The sequence below is a fragment of the Sinohyriopsis cumingii genome, chromosome 14 (assembly GCF_028554795.1).
Source record: "Sinohyriopsis cumingii isolate HCF-2022 chromosome 14, ASM2855479v2, whole genome shotgun sequence".
Classification (NCBI taxonomy): Eukaryota; Metazoa; Mollusca; class Bivalvia; order Unionida; family Unionidae; genus Sinohyriopsis; species Sinohyriopsis cumingii.
The window spans coordinates 90,313,704-90,339,822 of NC_142974.1; the positions used below are offsets into that span (position 1 = coordinate 90,313,704).

The 26,119-nt window shown below is 34.0% G+C and overlaps 1 protein-coding gene across 3 annotated transcripts in view; it reads right to left on the minus strand.

Moving 5' to 3' along the window:
* Positions 1–26,119, minus strand: part of LOC149784355 (centromere protein O-like) — a 52,816-nt gene that overhangs the window by 8,294 nt on the left and 18,403 nt on the right. The window contains exons 1-5 of one of the 3 annotated variants that reach the window (XM_089932401.1): positions 23,473–23,656; positions 17,925–18,043; positions 9,022–9,133; positions 7,539–7,804; positions 2,904–3,066 (exon numbers count right to left, since the gene is read on the minus strand). In XM_089932401.1, coding sequence (XP_089788527.1) covers positions 2,904–3,066; positions 7,539–7,804; positions 9,022–9,133; positions 17,925–18,035 — 652 coding nt within the window. In that variant the 5' untranslated portion in view covers positions 18,036–18,043; positions 23,473–23,656. Of the gene's footprint in view, positions 1–2,841; positions 3,067–7,538; positions 7,805–9,021; positions 9,134–17,924; positions 18,044–23,472; positions 23,657–26,119 lie in introns of those variants that run through there. The other 2 variants (XM_089932403.1, XM_089932402.1) reach the window with 2 other exon arrangements.

A 26,119-nucleotide genomic window follows, 5' to 3' on the forward strand; every position in this document is an offset into this window, starting at 1 on the left:
GTACAAGAGACAGGCGAAGAAATCTAAGATGTAGTCAATGACTTGATTTTTTATAGGTAGGCTATTACAGTTGACCTTTTACTATTGGAATGCATTTCATTATGTAAACATTAATTTCTTGCAGATTACAAAAAAACTAGAGCCAATTTTGCAATTTGACTGTCATATTCGTGTTCAGCACATAAAAATTGATAAGAATTGACTAATTTTATTTCAGTAACATGACTTTTGTAAAAATTTGTTGTCCAGTGTTATCATCTATGTTGAAACTCAATTACTGTATTATTCCGTTAGTAAAATACTGATGCCATGATTTCATTGCAAGTAATAGTGAAACTTCTTATCATTCTTCAGGAATTCTCTGAAACTTGTTTTTCCCACAATGGTCTGTAAAATTCATTGATTGAAATGTCATTGAATATTGTTAATTGCAGTGTAGTAAGAATGTCATTTTAAAAGAAAATGTAACAAATTATATGACTTCTTATTAAAAGTTGATATTTCATAATGCTGATTAAAATTTCCCGGTCCTATCTACCATTAACAATGATTTAAAAAAAGCTATATATAACAAAGTTTTCATTACCAATTTTGACCCCAATTTTCTTCAAGTTAAAAAAATAAGGATCAATTTTTTGGTATTTTCTGGTTTAAAAAATGGGATCAATGCATGACCCCACATTATAAGCAGGTTTGCAAATTAGCAGGGCACCATTTATTAAACAAGTGGTGTAGAAAGGAAAGATGATTTAGTAGGGTTGGATTTGCGAGGTAGCTGGCTAATGTTCCTAATGTAATGTTATTGGGGAATGCCTTTAAAGTAGAAATAACTACAGTTGGCAACACTGTGATCAATAAAAACCAACTAAATAAGTCTAATGTGAAATTTGTTTTAATTTTACTTTTTAATTTGACTTCAATCTTATCATCATAATATTTTACATACTCTCTTCAATTCAAACAAAAATATTCAATTGCATGTCATGGCTAGTGCTTCCATGAGAACCAAATTAAGTGCCAACTCCACAGCTAAGCTGCATTTATTTTATTAAGACCAGAGAACTGAATTGTCCTTTGGCAAAACAACAGAAGGTATTATTAACAGAATAATTGTCTCAGTCAATTACAAAGTGCCAACATCACAGTAACATCCATGTACAGGGTCAACCTAATCATTGGCTAAAAACACACACCACAGACAACTTCTAAGTTACTGCTTTTGCCTTATCTGTGGATTACTATTCAATTTTCTCTCGATTTGGATGAAGTATTCCAGGACTGTGCAATTGCAGTATGTAACTGTATATAGTAGTACAAACAATATAAGATTGTACTAGATTATCATATGCTATCCAAAAAGTAACATCTGAAATTGCTATCTTGAGGAATTAACCAGTGCAAAAATACTAATAGGCTTTGCTCTAGCAGTTTATGAGTGTAATTCTATGAAGCTTTAATTCACTGGTGTTTTCTTACAATGGACAACACATGTTCTGACCTTAAAATGGAAAAACTCCAACCTTACTGATACAAAGCATGTCCAGACCAGCCAACTAAATGAAAACTAAATCAGGGACAGGGTTTTTAAAAGGTGATTTCATAGGGTGGAGAATGACATTGGACATATCGTCTTTCAAACTGAACCGAATAAACAGAAATTCATAGGTGTATTCCTCTCTGTAGTGGACTTCACTTTTCAACTTTTTCTTTGGTGAATGTTTGTTGCCTATGTTGTTTTTTTATTACAAAATGTATCCATGGTAATAAACTGAACACAACAAACCAAACATGTTTCAAATCAATTTCACAATGGCACTTGTTGATAATAGAAATGAAAATATAACTATTGAATTTGACCAAAAAAACAGAATTTGACTAAGAATGATCAAAAATTAGTCACTGAACATAGAATGTGCAAAATTACTTTTTTTCTCCATTAATGTTTAATTTTTGCCATGCAAATCTGCAATGTTTCTGAATAAATCGGGACTGTTGGCAGGTCCACATGTCAATTTAATTCATATTCAAAGTATGTCATTAATTTATTGACTCCTTCAGATCTAATTTCCATCAGTACTAAAATCCTTTAGATGAATATTTGTGTTACAGATAAAGGAGATTATAATTCTAATGTATCAAGTAAAATTTCAAGCATCCAACCTCCCTTTCCTCAAAAACAGTTGACCAAAATATGAGTCTCCTTCACTATCTTGTGTCCATGCCTATACTGATGTTGATGTTTATGGACCCTAATGCTAACAATCTATTAGGACATTTAGAAAATATAAACAAATAATAAAAATCCTCAACCGAAACTTTAATGCAAATTTTCTTTGTGACTTTGACACCATGGTCAAATGGTTGAGGAAGAATTTTGAAGAATTAATCGTTTTAGCTTTAGGAAATACAAAAATATGATTCATTCTAAGCATGATCAAAATTGTTCAGGGGATTTAGAAAATATAAGCAAATGGAAAACCTTATTTTAATTTTTCTAGGATTGTGACCTTGATCCAAAGTCAAAGCAACTATCATGCATGTCACAGCAGAAACTGTCTTAACTTCATGATGAATCATTCCAAGTATGATGAAAGTTGATAAATGGGTTTATCAAATATATACTATTTTTTAAAAACTTCAACCAAAACTTTAGCTGTTGATAATGATGACGTTTATAAAGAAAGGAAAAAAATTAAATTGGTTAACAAAATGACTATGTAATCAGAAGAATCTTGTGTTGTGTACAGTAAACAGGCACAACAAGCTTCTATCAGCATACCATGCATAATTCTGACATCATGTGGCAGTGTTGCAAGCAAACTTGGATGGGAGATAGCATACCATGAATAATTCTGACATCATGTGGCAGTGTTGCAAGCAGACTTGGATGGAAGATAGCATACCATGAATAATTCTGACATCATGTGGCAGTGTTGCAAGCAGATTTGGATGGGAGATAGTGAATCTGATAGATGGATATCTGTCTGTTTCTGCAATAGTTAGGTCCACATAGTCTACGGGGAAACTACTTTGCACCTCACCCTTTATCATCTCTTTGTGGCGCTCCTGTAAAAATAAGGATCCATGCAACTTAGAATTTTAACTTAAAAACCTATATAACCACTCTCAAATGACAAATAATTTGGTTTTTGAAAGTCCCTGGAATATTTCAGACATATTATTTAAAGAAAATATAATATCACTACATCAGAAAAAGAGTGAAACAAGAAAAACCATTAAAATATTGACCTGTGACCTTAATCATAAAACCTCAACCATGCAATGTAACACATCTTCATGTGACAATATACATATATACCAAGCTTCATCCATTATTCTTAAACAGTTATTAACATAGATTCCTGTGACCCTGGCCCTGAAGACAGGGTCCCCAATGTTCTGCATAGCACACCTGTTAATAACGACATATAAGTATACCATGTTGCATTCCTTAATCTAAAGCAAAACTTTAAAGTTATAGAGTGGACAAGAAAGTGTGCAGCAAAACACCATGCCCTTGACACTGACCAAAGGACCCACAAAATGGTATGCAATGCACCCTCTAGTGAAGGAGTAAATTTATACAGGTTTTATCCCTTAATCTCAAATGAGTTTAAAGTCACCAAGTTAATGGAAAGTGTGATAGAAAAATAAAAAATACTGAGCAGTGACTTTGATACTGAAAGTGGCACTCCAAACATTACATATCTCGCACCATCTAGTGATAGATCTCAAAAGGATTAAAAAGTATACAGCAAAATGGAAAGTGTGATGGAAAATGTAAGATAATGAGCCATCTACTTGATCTTGAAGATAGAACCACCAATGTGATGCAAAACACACCTTCTAACAATGGTGCACCAGTATACCTAGTTTCATCCCTTAATCTTAATGGCTTTAAAGAGAGGAAAGAAAAATCTTATGGAAACAAACTATTGAGCCGCCAAGACTTTAACCTTAAAAATAGGCCTCCTACATGTTGTACAAGTATACCAAGTTTCATCTGCTGATCTTAACAGCTTTTAAGTTAAAGAACAGAAAAGAAAGTGATGGAAAATGTACAATACACAGAATCCACAAAGTGTATACAAAACAGCTTCTAGTGATGATACATAGAAGTAACCAGGTTTTATCCCCTCAACTCAAACAGCTTTAAAGTTAGAGAACAGAACAGGAAGTGTGATGGATAGAGATTGACAGAAGGATGTTAAGAACCATGCTTCCTACTATTCCTCAAAGGCAAGGCACAATAGAAAAAAATATTTCTTGTATGATTGAGTTAACATATTTACAAGATAAATGCAGATCAAAAACACTGTCTGGGCTTTTGACCTTGCACCTGATATCATAGACCTTTTTACCTTGCACCTGATATCATAGACCTTTTTACCTTGCACCTGATATCATAGACCTTTTTACCTTGCACCTGATATCATATACCTTTTTACCTTGCACCTGATATAATATACCTTTTTACCTTGCACCTGATATCATATACCTTTTTACCTTGCACCTGATATCATAGACCTTTTTACCTTGCACCTGATATTATAGACCTTTTTCCTTGCACCTGATATCATATACCTTTTTACCTTGCACCTGATATTATAGACCTTTTTCCTTGCACCTGATATCATATACCTTTTTACCTTGCACCTAATATCATAGACCTTTTTACCTTGCACCTGATATCATATACCTTTTTACCTTGCACCTGATATCATATACCTTTTTACCTTGCACCTGATATCATAGACCTTTTTACCTTGCACCTGATATTATAGACCTTTTTCCTTGCACCTGATATCATAGACCTTTTTACCTTGCACCTGATATCATAGACCTTTTTACCTTGCACCTGATATTATAGACCTTTCTCCTTGCACCTGATATCATATACCTTTTTACCTTGCACCTGATATCATAGACCTTTTTACCTTGCACCTGATATTATAGACCTTTTTCCTTGCACCTGATATCATATACCTTTTTACTTTGAACATGATATCCCAGACAGAATATCAATGAACTTGTCTCAGACAATGTCATTATATACCCACATGCCAACTTTAGTTAAATCCAAATTTCACATTAAAAAAAGAAGTCATATAAATTACATCATTCAAGTTTTTCTTCACATATATCCACTAACTGGCTTGGAAAAAAATACATTCATACTGGTTTGTGTTATCATGTTCAAAAGCCAATACTGATAAAACATAGAGTCTGACTTTATTCGTTTGATCCTGAAATCAATGTCCGAGTGCTACTTGTCAATATTTTTTATTCAAAAACAACTAAACACAGAGTCTAGTTAAAATTTATGTGTATGTAAACAAGTTACTCTGTTCACAAATAGTAACCTATGATATAACCCCAAATGGAATAGTAGGTTGGTTTTCAAACTCGTTTATAATAGCAGACATGTTGGTAAACAAATCTGTAAAATTTTCATTCAGGATTAATTACATATTGCAAGGGACCAATTCAATACCGCAAGATGTATTTTGGAGAAAAAACTTGTATCAATACCACTGTTCCTTCAAGGGATGTATTAAAACACTCATTTTGATTAGGCTGCCATGAGCTTACCTTTCACCTGACACCTTAGTCAAGTTAATCTGGCTTTCAACCCATTCACAACAGCAGACATGATGGTAGACAAATCAGTGTCGTTTTCATTATGAATCAGACATATTGTAAGTGTTTAATTTAAAAAATGTCAGTCAACAATATCCAACACTCACGAGCAACAGTCTTGAAAAAAATAATTAAACATTGTCACCCATGCAGTCCTTGGAAGTTAAATATTAGCATTGTCACCCCAGGCAGTCCTTGGAAGTTAAATTAGCACTGTCACCCAGGCAGTCTTTGGAAATTAAATTAGCATGATCACCATGGCAGTCTTTGAAAGTTAAATTAACAATATTTCAATGTAGGAACAGCTATATATTGCAAAAAGTGTTTTAGTGAAATCCCCATGTCAATATGACAAATCAGAAGCACAAGTCAGAAAAAGAATTGCTGTAACACTCAGACTGGGAGTCAAACTGGCACCAAAAACTACTTGTTTTAGAGTGTATTCAAGTGAAGTCCCAATGTTGATATAAACAGGAAAAGAAACTAAAACAAAATTTTAATTAATGCCAATATGGCATTAGCTTTGTTAGGTTGAACAGCAGTCATTTTCATTTTTTAAACTCACTATAAATTAAAAGAAATTCTACAGTGTAAATCGGACTGCTCTAGTGGCCTGAGTGGTTAGAGCATCTGCCTCAGATGTGGGAGATCATGGGTTCGAACTACAGACAAGTTATACCTAAGACTTTTAATGATGATACTAACAGCTGCCTCGCTTGGCACTCAGCATTAAAAGGTTAGTGTTAGGACTGGTCAGCCTGGTGTCAGGCTACTGTGACTGGTTGGGATATATAATGCTATATGCCTGAGGCACGATGCCCCAGTGCTTGATATCACTTTAAACTGCCACACTGCAGACATCGTAGCAATATGACTCAAAAACTGTTAAAGCTATGTTCAAAATCCAAATCACACACACACACACACATACAGTGTAAATCACAAGTGGATGCAGCAGCCATAATGGGCATCAGTTCTGTGCCATTTTCATTTAGGGCAATTAACATGTACATATCAAATGAATTCTTTAATTAAAACCAATCTCAACATGACCTTGCCAATGAGAAATAGTAACAACAAGGATTTCAAGATGGCTGCTATGTTGCTGGTCAAAATGGCACCATTTTCATTAAAGACTAACTAGGTATCAGAAGAAGTTTTATTAAATGAAAACCTGTCTTGATACAACTATTTGTTCAGAAGAGACAATAATTCCATGCTAATATAACCATATGTTAAGGTACAGTTGCAATAACAAGATTTGCATGCTGGACATCAGATCAAAACCATTGTCATCCTGCACCATCTACATATATGACATCTTACAGTATGGACCCAATGTACATATGATCATAGTGATAGAAACATTCAAAAATGGCTGCCATAACGGCTATATTAGATGTCCTATGGGCATCATTTTCAGTTAGGACCCACTAGATACCACAGTAAGTCTTCACTGAAGCCATATATTGATATGAACATTCATTCAGAAAGAGTAATGAAAAAGAAATAAGATTTAAGATGAGACCCTAGCTGCAATCTTCAAGAGTCAAAATTTTCATTGAAGGCCAACTACACCTCACAATGCCAAGTTTCATTACTTTCCTCAAAATAATTTAGGAGTAGTTAAAACAAACACCTGCAAATAGATGATGGACACTGTAGTATGATCATCACATAATCTCTCCTGGCTTTTAAACAGTGATGCCTAGGAGAAGACCACTATGTCATTGCTATGAAATATCCCTACAAATAACACTGATCTAAATTAGGTCAAGATGTGTTACATCATCAAACTAATTTCCTTTTTTCATTTCTTATAAATGTCATTGAATGGCTAAAGTATTAACCTTGTCCCTAGGTTATTTGATGGAAGAAATGTAAAAACCCAGGACTACCTTCACAATGTTGAGTTCTTCTCTCCGTACAATGTAGGCATGGAGATTGTGGTTGACAAGATGAACAAACTCCTTCATGTTCTTATTTAGATATGTGTCTGCTATCTTCAGGATTGGAATAAATCCTGGTAAAGTGTGCTTGGCAATGATCAATTCCTCATCAGTCTGTTTTATTTCAACATAATAAGACTCAAAGAACTTTCCCTTGTGCATTGTATCAAAGCATATGATGTTATTAGGATCTTCAGCTGTGTAGAGAGAAACACCTGCAATTAAAAAGCAAACGGAAAATATTTTTACCCTTGATCTTTGACATAAAATAACAACAACAAATTTTCATTAAAAAAAAGAGTTTGATTTGGGAGATATACAATATTTTCTAAATGCACACAGTTCTGGACATATCTAACAAAAAGTACAAGCACCTCAGGATAAACAAATCTATGGAAAAAATATGCTGAAATGAGAATTCTGATTAAAATGTGTACCTGTATGAGTGTCATCTATGTCTACAATCTGTTTGAGTATTTTGCAGCCCCAATCATTGTCAGACCAAATTACAGAATTTCTTCTGAAAAAAATGCTAAGACCATCAAAAGGTAAACGAAATTCATAATCTATTGATCTTTTCTTTATTCACAGGCTATGGCATCTAAAATTTCACTGCTTTCACCCTCATTCAACACTGTTTCATGGCATTACAAGTCTTCTTATTGATCAATATAATCTGGTATTATTCACAAAATTTCCTTGAACAAATGAAACATTCATCTCCAATCTTTTATAAACAGTCATTTGCAAGCTAATTTCATCTTCTTCAATAATTATCATCAAACTGAGAGAGAAATTCTGAATCATAATTGTATTTAGTTGAAAACTAGCAAATGATATCTGATGGACATTGTGTGAGTGATGGACAGATGGATGTGGCAATTCATGATGAGCTGATGGACATGGTGTGATGTGATGGAAAGATGGATATGGCATGACATGGACAACTGGATGTGAGATAACACGATGGAAAAAAGGTCATGGTGTGATTTAGACAGACATGACATGGTGAACAGAGGGATATGATGTGGGCAGATATATGGCATAATGTGATAGACAGCTGGAAGTAATGTGATATACAGATGGAAGTAATGTGATTGACAGATGAGTGAAATGAGTAAAATATATGCCCATTCCACAGAATATGTCAGGATTATGAGGAAACATTGTAGAAGAAACGTATTTTTCACCTCTTAGTAGAAAGTATGTCATAATTCAACCTGAAGAAAGGTTATTTATACATGTTCCAGTTTTAACAGTAAGGGGGTTTGGTAGTTACTTTAATTGATCAGGGTTACCTAGAGCATTCTAAGTGTTTTATGCTGATCAAGACAATCACAAATAGATGGTTGGTGGGGTCTTTCCAACTGCACCCCCCTCCTACCCTCCCCAATTTGTTTTTTTGTAACAGTCCTAAAGATAGGCAGTGTACCCAGAAGTCTATAGTCATCTAGAAGATTTTCCAGGGCTTTCTTGCGACTGACTGCATCCTGATAGTCCTGTGGCATCACCTCTTCCATCTGTGATCTACTCCTTATTTCTTCCTGGAAAAAGGAAAAAATATGTACACAAATAGATCCATTAATATTTATCTTTATGAAAATGATTTGACCAGGGTCACACTACCAGGCAAAGGGGACAACTAAGTTGTCTGAAAAATGTAAACTCCACCTTCTTCTGTTAGGAATTCGAAAACAACTTTGCCCTGATTTTTCAGACATAAAATGACTGGCTGTAGTTTACGACTTTTGAGATGCTCCCTTGCTGTAGCGAGGAAGTTCTGTAACCCAAGGTGAAATTATGTATGCAGTGTCGGTACCAATTAGCCTACACCAACAAACAGCTAACCATTAACCCTTTTAGGAGCAAGATATCACTGCAGGTTTCCTAAAGTTGGGCCTACTATACTATAATGAAAAAATACCAAATTCTGTTTCGAAATGTGAACATCAATAAATAAATAGGAATTTATTTTTTTAAAAATATAATCTGTGAAAAGCATTTTTTTAAATGGAGATTTTAACTGCTGCATTATCGTTATTTTCTTTATAAAATCAGTTTGAAACCATAAGCGAACCTGCAATGGTGGACATCGCTGCATCTATGAAATACCACTTCATTAGATAGTCTATATTCGTAAATAATTGTGCAAGCAGATTAAGGAAAATATAAAGTACAATGAAAATAAAGTTTAAATATAATGTGATAGAAGATTTAGCCTAAATATTTAATCATGTAGGTCAGAAACATGGGACAATACTATGTTGTGGAATTTTAAAAAATGCTATACGGTTACGGTTGTTTTTGGACATCATTCACTTTTGTGAAAATATGAAAAATATAATGAAGCAAATACTATTTAACCAATGCATATCGTTAGTACCAGTACACCTTTTTAACCAATGCGTGTTGTTACTACCAGTACGTAGGCAAACCATAAATATGCAGTCCCATTAATGGATTTGTGTAACAAAGCTAGAAAGTGAGTGGTTATATTAAAAAAATCCCTCCTAAAAATAGAAGCACTCACATGGTGCAATACATGTTCTTAGATGTGTTCAGTTGCTAGCATTTTCTTGACAAAAGATAACTATAGTTGATGGTAAATAATACAGTACCAGTATCTGTCCATGATAAGTATGCATATGAGGCATTATTTTAGTAACAGACACACATACCTCAATAATATCAGCCATATAATCAACTCACAAATTATTAACTTAGAAAAGCTAGGTTTGGTAGGTCTACACCATATATGTTATGGTCTACAAGAAAAAAAATAATGAAAGACTGCTTCTATGTTGGACTGCAAGGGATAGTCTAGTTTCACAGCATGCAGAACCAGTATGTTTTAGGGTCTCACAATCTACTGTGACAACAATGCAATCAAAAATAAGTCTCTGAAGTGGACACCACTTTTTGTGCCAGAACTGATAGAAAATCATTTTCCAGAACGGAAATATGCTAATTATTGATACACGGTTCCCATGCCTTTCTAAATATAAATTTCCAGGTCTTTTCCAGGATAAAATTAGTTTTTCAAGGTTAACATATGACCATTACTAAATGGAATTAAAGAACATTTTGGATTATAAAACATGTATTTTCCAAATATGTGATGTTTTTCTTTCAATACGCTCCAAAACATGTCAGAAAAGATGATCATGTATAAAACGACAAAATGAGTCACACAAAACAAATCTGACTATATTCCTATAAATTGGCATTTAAAGCCATTTCAATGTACAAAATACAAATCCTAACTTTACTTTGCTGACCTGCATTATGTTGCTACGTGGAAACAACATAATGAGCATAAATTATTTTGTTTCCTTTCAATCCTTTAATTCTAAAGTCTAAAGAATTCTAGAGCAATTTATGTACATGTTATACAAACTAAACATTTCCTATCACTGTATGAAAAAAAAAACCAAAATATTAGAATTTTATCTTGTAATGAAAAAAGTTTAACCCTGAATTTAAGTATGGCAATAAAATCTCAAACAAGATTTTTCAACCAACCTACACTCCTTAGGATGATTTGGTTAAAAAATTCCATCATTTAAAGACATTTACAAAAGTGTTGATTTAAATTTTGACGAAAGACCAAAATTAGATATTGTAGTTCAATAAACCAGTCCCAAAACTTGTATTGAAACACGGGCTCTTATCGTTTCTTAATATATAATAAAAGGGACGATGATTTCCCATCTCTCCTGCATTCTATTTAAGATTAAAACCAATGCTTCACGCTACATGTCACTGTGTAATAATTTTGCACCAAAGTTCAGCTCAGAGATTCAAACTTTTTCTAATTTGGATTTCCTCTGAATATTCCAACCCAAATTTTCACATTTGGACATTTAGGATGGAGTGTGGGTTCAGAGCAATTACATATAAAAAATTTGGAATCTGACGCCACCATAAGATAGCTTACCAGCAGGACTAGCAAATTTAAACTATGTTATATCGACTTATACCTGCAAGAAATCGATAGGAAAATTATTTATTTTCTCAAAAATGGCAAGTATTATATTTGTTATGTTTTTAATCCACTGACAGACTAGATGAAACTCTGCATAGATGAAACCTGACCCGGTACTCACCATTTGCGTAAATAGTCACAAGACTTCACAACTCTCAAACAACGACATCGGAAGTCCGATAGTCGCGTGATATCAACAACAAACTCCTTTTTAATGTCATTGTACAAAACTGCAATTATATTAAATGAAAGTCTGATACCTTTTGTAAAAACCAGAAAGAACATATAATTCTCAACATATTTATTTCGAGAACAACTAAAAGAATCTTGGCCTGTCGGATTCATCAAGCAGAGTATGCTCCTGCATAAGAGAGCACATGTCAACGTGGTAGTCATGGGATACAAAAAAACTCCGGAAGTAGGTCTCCGAATAAATATTGAGAATTTTGTACTCTTTCAACAACCAGTATACGACTTTCATTTAAAAAAAAATTCTACAACATTTGAAAATGACGGTTGTGAGATTCTATGTACTCATTTGACTAGCTATCAAAAACGTTAGTACCAGCTCAAATTTGATCAACGCATTAGTTTTATCGTCTTTCAGCAGACTAAAGACATAACGATTTAATACTCGCAATTTCTGAGAAATAAATAATTTTCATATCGATTTTATGCAGGTATATCTCAATTTAACAACGTTTAAGTTTGCTATTCCATCCGCTAAGCGACTATGGTGGCAGGGTCCAATATTGTAAATTGGCCCCTGGCAAATTTCTTATCATAAGGCTATGGTGTGACTTTTTCAGCTATTATTGTTTACTATCTAAAGATATGGATATATTTGTGAACGAGGTGGTTTGGGCTTGTGTTGTTCTTGAAACTGATGTCTGGCATGTACACCTTCCATAGTTGGGGCCCAGAGTGGCTTATAGCCCTCTCCGTTACGGATCACTGCCATTTCAACTCTGTCTGCGTGGGTTCCAGTCTTGGATTCGGCTAATGTGGGTATGTGAGAAAGCTTGCCAGTAGCTTCTCGTGGGTCGGTGGTTCTTTCAGGGGGTTTTCAGGGTTCTTCCTCCATCATTAATACTGGCCGCCATGTATAGCCTATCATGTGCTGAAAAATGACGTTAAACCCTACAACAACAACAACCTTCCATAGTTACTCTGCAGTATATTGATAGTGAAATACCAACAGTTGGCTAGGAAGAAGAGCTAGCTTCCCATAGCAGTAAACACATCTGTTTGGGGCAAGTAGAATATCTAAAAAAACGGCTTCAATAACAACTATTTTCAGTTGCATCAAGCTGCTTAGTACAAATTGTTTTGCAGAATTGTGATCTAGGAAAGGGGCTTGTGTTTGCACTGTGAGCATCACATTGTGTCTAAAATGACCTTCGGACATGAAAATTGCAGGTAGAAATTTGGGGTTGGGGTGCATACATTTCTTCTGCTATGAACTGCCATTTACTTCTTTGGTCAAATGGATAATATTCTTATTATTTGTTTTAATAGAGGTATCCAAAAATATGGACATTTTTGACCGCACTTATGTACTTGATTTTTTATGATTTTTTTATACAAGGTTGCTGATTGCGGCATTAAATTTGTACATAAAATCTGCCCCCTTGCCCCTATGCTTTAACACCACCATGTTCTCCTCTTGTGATGCTAGACTGGTTTTCATACCTTCCATATAAAAAAAGACACGGATATCGAACTGTCTGTGAAACAGAAAGTCTATTAGACGAATCTAACCCACCGAGCATTTGAATTGTCTCAACAAATATATTTATGGCAAGCACCCAAATGATCCATACTACAACCTCCTAATATTGTGGTTCGAACTTGATAAACGTAACTCACAATCAGTTCAGTTATGATTCAATTATGTAATTGTTTCGGAAGTCAAGTTATGATGGAAAATTCCTGGGTTTTTCCAGACTTTCATCAATATCTGCAAAATTCAAGGACTTTTCATGGTTGGGAAAAAATTTATCATTTCTCCAAACTTTTTACAGATTTTCTGGTAGCGTGGGAACCCTGTTGATAGCAACTGTTCCAAAGAAAAATGCTTAAACTGAATGTTTTTGAACAGTATTACATGTATGATGTCATTTCAATGCAAAGGATTACATGTGTGATGTCATCTAAATGTAAAAGTTTACATGTGATGTCATCTAAATGCAAAGTTTACATGTGTGATGTCATCTAAATGCGAAGTTTACATGTGTGATGTCATCTAAATGTAAAAGTTTACATGTGATGTCATCTAACTGTAAAAGTTTACATGTGTGATGTCATCTAAATGCAAAGTTTACATGTGTAATGTCATCTAACTGTAAAAGTTTACATGTGATGTCATCTAAATGCAAAGTTTACATGTGTGATGTCATCTAAATGCAAAGTTTACATGTGTGATGTCATCTAAATGTAAAAGTTTACATGTGATGTCATTTAAATGCAAAGATTTACATGTGTGACGTCATTTAAATGCAAAGGTTTACATGTGTGATGTCATCTAAATGCAAAGTTTACATGTGTGATGTCATCTAAATGTAAAAGTTTACATGTGATGTCATCTAAATGTAAAAGTTTACATGTGATGTCATCTAAATGCAAAGTTTACATGTGTCATGTCATCTAAATGTAAAATTTACATGTGATGCCATCTAAATGTAAAAGTTTACATGTTATGTCATCTAAATGCAAAGTTTACATGTGATGTCATCTAAATGCAAAGTTTACATGTGATGTTATCTAAATGCAAAGTTTACATGTGTGATGTTATCTAAATGTAAAAGTTTACATGTGATGTCATCTAAATGTAAAAATTTACATGTGATGTCATCTAAATGCAAAGTTTACATGTGTGATGTTATCTAAATGCAAAGTTTACATGTGATGTCATCTAAATGCAAAGTTTACATGTGATGTCATCTAAATGCAAAGTTTACATGTGTGATGTCATCTAAATGTAAAAGTTTACATGTTATGTCATCTAAGTGCAAAGTTTACATGTGATGTCATCTAAATGTAAAAGTTTACATGTGATGTCATCTAAATGCAAAGTTTACATGTGTGATGTCATCTAAATGTAAAAGTTTACATGTTATGTCATCTAAGTGCAAAGTTTACATGTGATGTCATCTAAATACAAAGTTTACATGTGACATCATCTAAATGCAAGATTATTGGTCTGATATCATCCAATGCAAAAATTTTACATGTGTGATGTGTCTTAAAGCAAAAGTGTGAAAAATTAAAAGTACATTATATTATTACATCTTAATACATAATATTTTTTCTTAACTGAATAAATATATTCTTAGCAAATCAATTTTAATAATGTATTATTATATAAAAATCAAGTACTTTCACTTATCTCTCACATTCTTGCTAAGGTCCAATTTTATGTGATCATATCCAATTTGTCCAAATTGACTGATTGGTGAACTGATTTATTTTTCTTTGTATCCAGGTCAATCAGGTCGGAAACCGTATTCCACGTCTTTTGCAGTTTTGCAACTAGGATGCCAAGGCCAGGGGACATTGTACGGTCCATTGTCCAACTTGAGGGACAGACAATATTTTAAAGGGGCAAAGGATAATATGAAATAAGCTTTAATAAACTACTGGTAACAATGTGTAATATTTTTCTGCTTTGATGTATTTGGGAGTTAAACTTTGTATGCATTGTACTTTCAACTTTCCTTGGACATCATGAAAACACTGACATGTTTGAATATCTGCTTCAACTAAAATCACATGCACTGTAACAATTTCTGCTCTGGTTCATGATCTGCATTACTGTAGTCCCGTTTGTCATTAATTCAACCAGCCATATAAATTAGATCATCACCATTAGTGTTCCTTCAATCTTAAAATTATGTTATATCAGTGACTGTTAAAGACTTTACATTGCAACTCAGAGAAAGCTACTATAAACCTTCAATGTTTTGATTGACAAATATGTTGTTTTAAAATCAATATTAATTTCCATCTTACTGTTTGTATCACATTTAGCCACTGCTATGGCCAACAAAGACCTGGATAGATATGCACTAAACAAAAGTTCTAGGAATATTTTTGTTTTCCTCAGGGGGAAAAAAACATGCCCAAAAGTGCACAACATTCAAAATATAAAGAACACTAGACCAAGTATTCCAAGTAACATGTGATCCCACACAAGGCGAACTCTGCTTATATGAAGAACCACTATAAGCAAACTGGTTACTGACTTTATCAGTTAATGTCTAGAATGAAGCAACTTTCTAATTTTCCACTTGCATGTCAAATATAGGCAGCAGGATATCTGACCATGAATCTCTTTTTCAATTCTGTCCAGTTTCCATATTTGCCATTATTCTGGTCAATAAAAGTGTCAGCTGTTAGTTAGATGGCATGCTACAACCTATTTTTAACTTGCAGACTGACAAGCTGTGGCCACAATCTGCTGGTGTGAAGCCAGAAGAATTGAACTGGAACAATGATTGCAGACTAGGCCTATAGTTTACAGTTCTATCATTATGGTACTGGATTTTTTAAAACTTTTCACTGTTTGAAATCATCTATGCTTTCTTTGTTATTTCTCACCTTTGGACCTTTTAGTATATCTGTAGATTTCTTATTTAATTTCATATACAGTATATCAAGAAAGACTTAAACGTCTTTTATGCATGAATTTACCCTCAGGTCACAATCTTTCTATTAGTATGAAATCGGAAATTGGTGTGTTAAATACTGGGTCATCAAGAACCCTGTATACATTTTGCATTTAAATCAAATTTACTTTTTGCCACAGCTTAGATACCCAGAGATCTCGGAAACGCTTAATTATGCGTATCTGGACGCCAATTTTTTTATCTGGGACGCCGAAAATCACTTCGGCGGGAGTCCTCCATACACATGTAATAGGTGTGCATCAAAATTAAAAGACTTGCCAGTCCTGCTTTGTGGGAAAATGTGTGGATCAATTAGCTGTGCTGATATTTACAATGACAGAATTCAGTGACTGAAAGACCCCTTGATACATACATGTTGCCATTTTATAAGAGTACATAAAAAAATAACATGATGCAATAGCTGGGCGGCAAGTTCAATGGCTTTGACTGGCAGCCAGGTAAGAAAATGTACTAATATTTACAGTGATTGAATTCAGAGGCAGAAAGACCCAGAGTTGTACATGTGGTCAATTATAAAAATACATCAAATAAACAACTTTAGCTTTTTTTATTGTGTTCATTTCTGAATGTAGCGGAATAAGCAGTGCACGTGACCTCAACATCAAGACATGTTGAGGTGACAAGTCGCCTAAAATATAAACTTTGCCTTCTTCTGTTAGGAAAGCGAAAACGACTTTGCCCTGTGATTATATAAGAGGTACACTGACTGACTGTACGGTATTTTTTTTAAATACCCCTCGCCTTAGCCCGCTTAGTTCTAGTGTTGTAGTGAAATGTATTCATTAATACATCAGTAGCAAGGCCTAGTTCTGATATCAATTACGTTGACAAATTCTTGCCTGTTCACAAGCATTATGTTTTGATAGCTGATTGACCATTAACCCTTTTCCGAGTAAGGTAGCAACTATCAATTTCCTGCATGCTATCCTCTGATGATAAAACATATAAACTTGTGTTTTAAGATCAGACTCAGTGATCTTGATATATATTAACTGCCTCTTATACACTATTTGGTCATAAAATTAGTTTGAAACTTTAAGTGAACCAGTAGGCCTAACGGGAAATAATGGTGGACTTCGCTAAGTCTGGGATGTACCAGTTTATTAGATTGTCTGTTTTCTTAAATCAGGCAAATATATTCAGAAAAAATATACAAATCATTGAAACCAAAGCCTATGTATTATAATATTAAAGATTTAACTTTAAAATGCAAATTATGTAGGTCAGAAATGTATGGGACAATGCTATGTTGTGGAATTCGTGAGATGTGCTTTAAGGTCTAAACTGTTTTCTGACTTGACACATATTGCGAAAATACGGGGGAAAAAACAGCAAATCAGATACTATTTATTTGCCTAAAATCACTACAAGTACATATACAAATAAATAAACCATAAATTTGCGATCCTGTCAATGGACGTGTAATGAAGCTATATTATAGTGAGTGATTACATTACGAAAACCTCTCATCTAATAATAGATGCACTCACGTCTGTGTTGATTCTGAAGGAAAGGGACTGCAACTTTTGATGGTGGGACTCCTATTTTTACCAAAATGGGAGTCCTGGACTCCTAGTTTTAAAATCCTAGCGAGACCTCTGAATACCTGTATTAGAAACAAATCAAGACCTAAATATTTGTCAGTAAGAATGTTTTCTGTACTTCTTCCAGTGTCCTCAGTTTCCTCTCGAGTTTCTTCTTTTTTTCCCTCAGGTCCTGAATTCTGCATTCCAGGTTATTTTCTTGAGTTTGTAGTTCTTCTAAGTAATCCATTTTTCCTTCTGAAAGTAATGGCAAAATATGAAGGGTTTACATGCTGTAATAATAACAAAAAACATGCATGTACAATAAACATATTTCCTGACCATTCGACTTATCAGGTGATGGTGTATTATAATTTATAACACCAATGTGTGTGCATTCTCCACCATGCAGAGTTCAATCAGGAGTAATCATATTTCTAATCATGGAATATGGACTTTAAACTAGATGCTCATCTTTATTATTCAGGTTAAAAAGGGTCTTCTATATTCTATAAAGCTCTTACAGAAGATGGGACAATCTAATACTGCTTTAACTAACAACCCTGGAAATTTGTTCACAGAAGATACTGAATTTTTAAAAATAAATATGTATGACTAAATATTTATCTAAAGAGTCAAAAACAATAGTCCCTTGAAGGGACTGACAATCTACTAGCCAAAAAGATGGGCCAGGAATACATGATAAGTCCATGTTCTTTTATTCTTTGTAAAATATCTTAAGAAAAAAATAGTTTTAAGTAACATAATTTATAAAGATTTAAGACACATAAAATGTCAAAATACCTCAGATATGAAAACAATGTTCAAGGTCCTAACACTGCTATACTGTCAGTTCACTTAAACCTGTTAGTGGGATACTTACTGTAAGCATCTGCACAAACACATGTGAATAAGGTGAAGTACAAAACTTAACCATAACTCCAACCCCAAATCAATGGTGCTGTTCAAGATGGAATACTGGAAGTCAGATCTGCACCATGCTCATTAGGACCAACTAAACATGATAAAAAGTCTTCACTCATCACAACCTGAAGAAATAGCTAAAGCTGTAAAACAAGATGGCCACCACTTTGTAGAAATAGTTGTTATACTTGTTACCACCATTCAAATATTATACTCATCCAATCTTGTAAGGAAGAAATAGCAAATGTCCATTTTAATCTCTTGCTATGTTTAAATGTTTATACATCAGATTATTTCCAAACAGAAATTAAGTGTAGCCACAAGGGTATACTGTAAAATTCCCTTTAAACTAGTCTTTCAAAGACTTAATTGCTAAAAAAGGCATGTGGACAATAGTAAAAGTCCCGTTAGACATTAAATACTATGTGTTCATTTTATGCAAGAAATCTCTGCAATACCTTTCCTACCTTGAAAATAGTTTCTTCAGAACAAAGTTCTGAAAAATGGCTTGTAGGCATAATGCAACAACTTGAAATAACCTTCATTACTGTCAGATATATAATGTAATTGTGAAATAAAACTCTATGGGGGATAGTAGGTAACAGTCCCTTTAGATCTTGAATACCTTCCAAAACATTATGTGGTACATTTTTTAAAAATGCTTTCAATCAGACTTTTCCAGCAACATGTTTGTTATAAATATAATGAAAACCCCATTAATGGCTAAACATAACTGACTACAAAAATACAAAAATGAATCAAAGGTCAAACTATTATAAAATTAATATACTAAGTTTTCTTAACATATATTTGAAATACAAATATTTCAAGATATTAATGCCATAAATTAGAAAACTGAGATCCAATTAACAAATCTTCCAAAACAAACATCAAATACAGTGGTCCACCTCATAAATGGACCCTCTGAACAGCAGCTACACATTTTATGGCCAGAATCACTCAGCAGATACAAGTTGTGTTCAAAAGTATCTCTCAAGAAAGGCTACCCTCCAATATGACCTACTGCCAGCATATTAGTGCAGAAATGTACAATTTACCCTTTACAAATGGCCACATTTTCTTGTAACATGTGTCCAGAAGCAGTATTTAATTAATATGGTAAAGGTAATTAATCCTTATTATCTTTACCAAAGTCTGTTTCCCGGTGTCAGGCTTTCATTACTGAAAGAATTGTTGGTACATGTATGGTAGTTTCCTATGATACCATTGTTCTATGGTATCATGGTACAGTAGAACCTGTCTTGAAAGACCACCCCTTCTGCCAAAAAATAATCATCTCTCAAGACAGGTGGTTTCTCATAACAGGTCATAACTTTATATAATCAATAAATTGTGCATGGAGATCCTGATCTCTCAGAACAGGTGGTCCCTCAAGACAGGTTTTACTGTATTCAAAATTTTCAATATTTTTTCTGCATAGTGCCAACTATTGTTCTTATATACACGATGACCACAAATTACTAGTTCTGCATCACCAATTGATTTCAGGAAAATATCTGGACCACTGATGAGCGCACAATTTTAAAACTACACCCATGAATACCACTGTAATGTCCATACAAGATATTCTCAGATCGAATCTGTATTTTCTAAAAATGGCTATCACTATAACAAGTCAGTTAACCAGTTTGTCATCTGATAATGGCCAGTGATGTTATGCAAGAGTAAGATCAGATGATTACCATATCTGTCAAGAACCAAAAGATTAAATATATGGTGGCAAGTAAGAGTCAAAATGTGAAGTATGGATGATTGTTGTTTTCTGGTGGCTTTTGCAGTTGACAGGTGATGACTTTAAAACTTTGTTGTACATGATTTATTACTTTTCATTGGAACACTAGGAGTTGTTTGAATAGTCTGAGGTCGACATGTACTTTCATGCTCATGTTGGTGGTCCATTCGCAGTGACAATCATGGTGCTATCTCACCATCACTGGTGGTTTCAGATGCATTTCTTTAATTCTTTCAGATAAATTTCTGTTGGATGGCATAAGTGGTAGAATGAGTGCCATGGAAGTTGCATCCATTTCTCAAGATGATTTATACTTTTTGCAGCATATACATCAAGTTTTAAACATTAGGACAAGTATATGCCATCATTAAAATATTATTTTGGTATTACACAAACGAAGATATCAGAGTAAATCCCCTTGCTTAACCTATATCTACAAGGCATCTGCTTATCACATCATTTCGTGAAGTCACAATTTAAACTGCAAAATTAAATGCATTTTAACATCGAGCAAAGAATAACCAAGAAACAATACATATTTTTATGAAAATCAGTGTTTTTATTTTACTTATCTGGCAATCACAAACTTGAAGACCCATGATACCCTAGCACTAAGGTATACCAATAGGTTAATATTATATCATAAATGCCAATGTTTACAATAAAATCATGGTGTCAACAATGGTGTGATACTTTTGGGCTTCACACAGCAGTCAAGTTCTTCTCTTTGATGATTATGACCAGACATAATTGTCAAAATCATAACATGGTCAGATTAGGCTAAATATAGATTTTGTAGATTAACACACAAAGAGAAATTAATCTTGAAGAAAACAGGGTACAACAAAAAGACTGAAAAATCATGTGACAGTACATGTATCGCTTCCTTTATAAAAAAAGGCATTTTGTCTGCTCTGTGAAAGTTTTATCTGCATAATTAAATTCCAGTACTGAAGAATTAGTAACAAAAATAAATTGTTACAAAACTTTAATAATATGCAAATGGATGATTAATACCTTGAAAAAAAAGAACAAGTTATTAGACTTGACAACAATGGGGAGAGTTCAATTGTTATTTTTTTTTAAATTTAAGTTGGAAAAACTCAAATAAACAACATTGTAACAGACAAAAAGAATATACTGCATCAGAGGGAAAATGGAATGAAAATTATTTTAAATGCCAAGCAATGTATGTACCAAGTTTAAAATTACATTTTTGAATGGTTCTGTAATGCACATGCCAAAAATACCCCTCATATTCACAATTAAGAATAAGAACTATTAATGTGCCTTAACTTGAAATAAGTCTATTCTTCAGACAGAAGAAACTTTTAATTATTAATGCTACTTTTAAATGAAGATATTATATACTTTTAAGTTATATGTAGATTTTTTACTACATACATGGAAGCTGGGAATGCTTAAGTCAGTCATGCTTGCTAACCAAGGTTCTGATGTTTTAACCCTATCTACACCTTGGTGGATCAATCAGATATTTCACTGCTTTCTAGTGAGATCTATTGGAATCTGCAGTTGCATCCATTAGAAAGTAATGCCAACTAAACAATATCAAGCAACAGCAGTGCTTTGTACAGCAGCCAAAATGGTAGAGGCAACTGACTTCAAAAGGATAAATTGCAAGTTTAACATCGCAAGTATGACCAAGTACCAGAATGTATTTGAAGGAAAGAAAGCATTTGTACAAACTTGGACAGGCAGTGGAAAATTGCTTATTTATGAGTCCATTCAACTTGTGTGCTCCCATTCGTTCAATCATATTGGAACAGTCTTCAAATCTGAACATGCTAATTTTGATGGATGCAGTGGCTTCCTTCTGCATCCAATGAAATTCACAAACCCAAAGCTTTGAAATATCTGACAGATAAGCCAAGGAGTAGATATGGTTAACATAGGAACCTTGGCTAGTGAAGATGGAAGTCGATTCAAGAAATGATCATGAATATCTCCCACACTTGGCAGAACATATATCAGTGCTTTTCTACAAATTAAAGTTATAATGTATTAGTCAGACTTTACTTACTCTGATGCTTTTTCCTACGAAATTTAAATTCTCACATGCAAATGGCCTGTTTTCAGGAACATGAAATGCGTCCATTTCACAGTGTCAGATTATGATTCCACCAGGACAAAAACAGCATAGTAAGTATATTAATTACATATCAATTTGTAGAAAAGTGTCGATATGGGCTGCCAAGTGTGTGAGATATTCCTGAAACTTTGACTATTCGTTCCGATGTCAAATGACATCAGAATACGCTATACAAAGCCGTTATTTGGGCAGTAAGACGTAACACTAAAACATAAATAACATGTGATACGTCTCACATTGTAGGACTAAGTAAATGTATTCCAATGTAGGACCACAGTTGCATTCAAATATCAAATGATCAAGTTTTTAGCACAGGTGCTCGACGCGAGCTTGATGTTGAGAAACAAAAAACAATAATATGAAGGAGCCTGTAACTTCAGTTTGCTACAACACAGAAAAGTCAATGATGGCTTGATGAATAGAAAAATATCTCATGAGTAAAACAACCTATATAGTATGGACGTGTGCCTTTAAAGACGGAAACAGCAGAAGGAAATTGAGGGTCATGGATGGAACGAAGTATTTGGAAGTTACATACCTTCTCTCATATATTATGATAGAGAAGGTCCTAGGTCAGAACGGGTCTTGGGGGTAATCTAAGGTATTTTTGTCACTCTGTGTGATTTTTTTCTTCTTCTGATTATTGTGGTTTTTTTTTTTGGTTTTTTTTCTTCTCAACATCAAACTCGCGTCGAGCACCTGTGGTTTTCATGGAGTTTTAACATGTCCGAATTGTTGTCTTTTTAAATTAATATACATATGTTCCAAAAATCTTGATAAAGGTACATCCATAGCTTGTATAACAACAGTGTAAATAATAAGTAGCGATACTGCGAAATAGTACAACGACCATGAAGTGTAATGTAATGTAAAGCCAAAAAACGCGGCTGCATATCTAACCCGATCCTTGTCGAACTTAACAAGTTGTTCTCCACCACTCTGTTAATCTACATGCAGGGGCAGATCATTCTTTTTGGCTGTTCTATGAAAACAGTTATCATATTTTAGTTCAACAAAACTGGAGCACCTTAGAAATAAAGATAGCCAATAAACTTCTAATCAATTATGTTCAAGTTTGGCGCCAGTTCCGGAAGTGCTACTGTCACTAATAAGCAACGTGGAAAGCTCAAAGAAACTAGGGGGCGGAAAATCGTTGAATGATACGTTACTAATGGTAGGTTTATTATTCCTATAAGACAAGACGTAATACATTCATGTCGACATTCAGTATTTAATATCTTATGTTTAATGTTACTCTTTACGGCATGTGTAAATACTATTATCTCCATTTTGATTGGTCTGTAGAACTTGAGCAACTTGAACAATAAAAACACTTGGAAATAAACCACACGCTTGGTATTTGATTTTAATTTTAATCGCAAGAAAGCACTATATGATCAAATTCATTTGCAAATAAGAAATATAACTAGAATGTATTTTTCATGCTAAATATATAAGTATATTTACACCTCAGCAAGCAGAACAAGAAAAAAGGCAAAACACGAGAGGTCTTCTCATTTCACTGATAATAAAAATAAGCATTAAATTTGTTTTAAAAATTAAAGCTTGTAATGCGAAGTCTGATCTACATGGACTAGTATGAATTTGTATTGTTTTCGTTTGAACTAGTTTGATTTGGTTTTATCAAAATATCGGGATGTAAAGATACCCTAAAAAAAAAAAAAAAAAAAAAAGACTGGACTGCGCTTTGGGGACTTATATATACATAAGACGGCATTGGTTGACGGCTTGCCAAATTCAGGGTCCAGACGAAATCAATCACAGTGTGTGTGTGTGTGTGTGTGTGTGTGTGTGTGTGTGATTAGGATTTTTAACTTAGCTTTAACAATTTTTCAGTCATATCGCTACGATGGCCTCAGTGTGGCAGTTTATAGTGATGTCTAACAATGGGGCTAAACTATGTGTCTTGGAAACCGTAAACAGCTAAATATTACCATATTTATCTACCAATTACTTTCTCAATAAATGAAAGTAAACAGTTGACATATAAATAAAAGCAAATTAAATCTTAACACACACACACACACACACACTATAATAACACAAGGCTCATATTCTAAAGAATAAATAATTTCTTTGAATCAATACAAGAAATGTCTAAATCTAAGCCAATGGTCACCACCAAAAAAAGACAGGAAACAAGACTCTAGCAATAGATTAGGATGAGGACTACATGGGTACTGACTAGAAAGTAATGACCCGAGTCTGAATGTTAGCCGATGGCTGCCATTCGGACCACCTCTATTATTTGCGAAACAAGGATTACCGGAGTAGTTTTAAATGCGTCGAAATATTTTTCATTCGCAACTTCTCGATCAGTCAGAACGTCATTGGCTATTTCTTGGAAACAAAATATGCCTCGTATGTATATTAGCGCCTAGGTCCGGGGTGGCCAAGTGTTTTAAACGCTCGCCTTTACAGATTACTCACATGTTTCACCTAGGTCCGCGCGAGTTAGAGTCTCGGCTCGACCAACGTGGGTATGTGAGAAAGCTTGATAGTGTCTTCCCGTTCTTTCTCCACCAAATATACTGGCAGCCATATATAGCATGTCATACGTTGCAAAATAGCTTTAAGCACAAGAGTGCTTTGTAGAACTTTCATACATTTTGTTCCCTGCAAAAAAGAAAAAGCAATTTATTGGAACTATCTCGGCTATCTCTGGATTAATTGCTGTATTGACAGAAAAGTTTCGAATGAAAAAATAGTTCGATGTATTAGCAACTTTTCAGTTCATTCTTTGTTTCGTAAATAGCCGAGTTTGTCCGGATGCGGCTATCGGCGTGTCATTTGAAGCATAATATGTAGGATTTACCCATTCAGAATACCTTCGTCTGTTTCCGATATGAGTTGAATTACTTCGACTATCTGAAACAGATTCGGAGAGAATCGTAGTGATTCTTCAGTAACTGGTAACATTTTGGTATACGAATATCCGGCTAGATGTGCGAAGAACAATCTTATGAAATTATAGGTCTTAAAAATAGCACTCGATAACGCCTCAACAATCAAACAAATAACTACACATTTCATTTTAAATTTTATTCCAGCAACTATATATTTACAAATTGAAGAATTCATCTGGTTCAGTAACCTGGAACTAATGCTTGCGTTGCTATTAGTACCATCAGAATATTTGCGTTGCTATTAATGCCATCAGAACATTTTCGTTGCTATTAGTGCCATCAGAATATTTTCGTTGATATTAGTGCCATAAGAATATTTTCGTTGCTATTAGTGCCATTAGAATATTATCGGCCCTTTCCATCTCATGCAAGTAAGCAAGCAGCAGAGGGGGCGAACAGACCACTGTGGGGAATGGTCACCCTTTTTTTTACAAAAAAAAAAATGATTAATATATATTGACCAAAATATGAGGTCCCCGACCCCTCTGCTGCTATAATTAAATCATTATGTTATAATAAAATGGTACATCCGGAATCTCATACTGCAAGGATAGCTCGAGAACGATTAGAAGCAATCAAAAAATTTCTTCCTGTTAGAGATTCATTCAGAAAAAACCTAC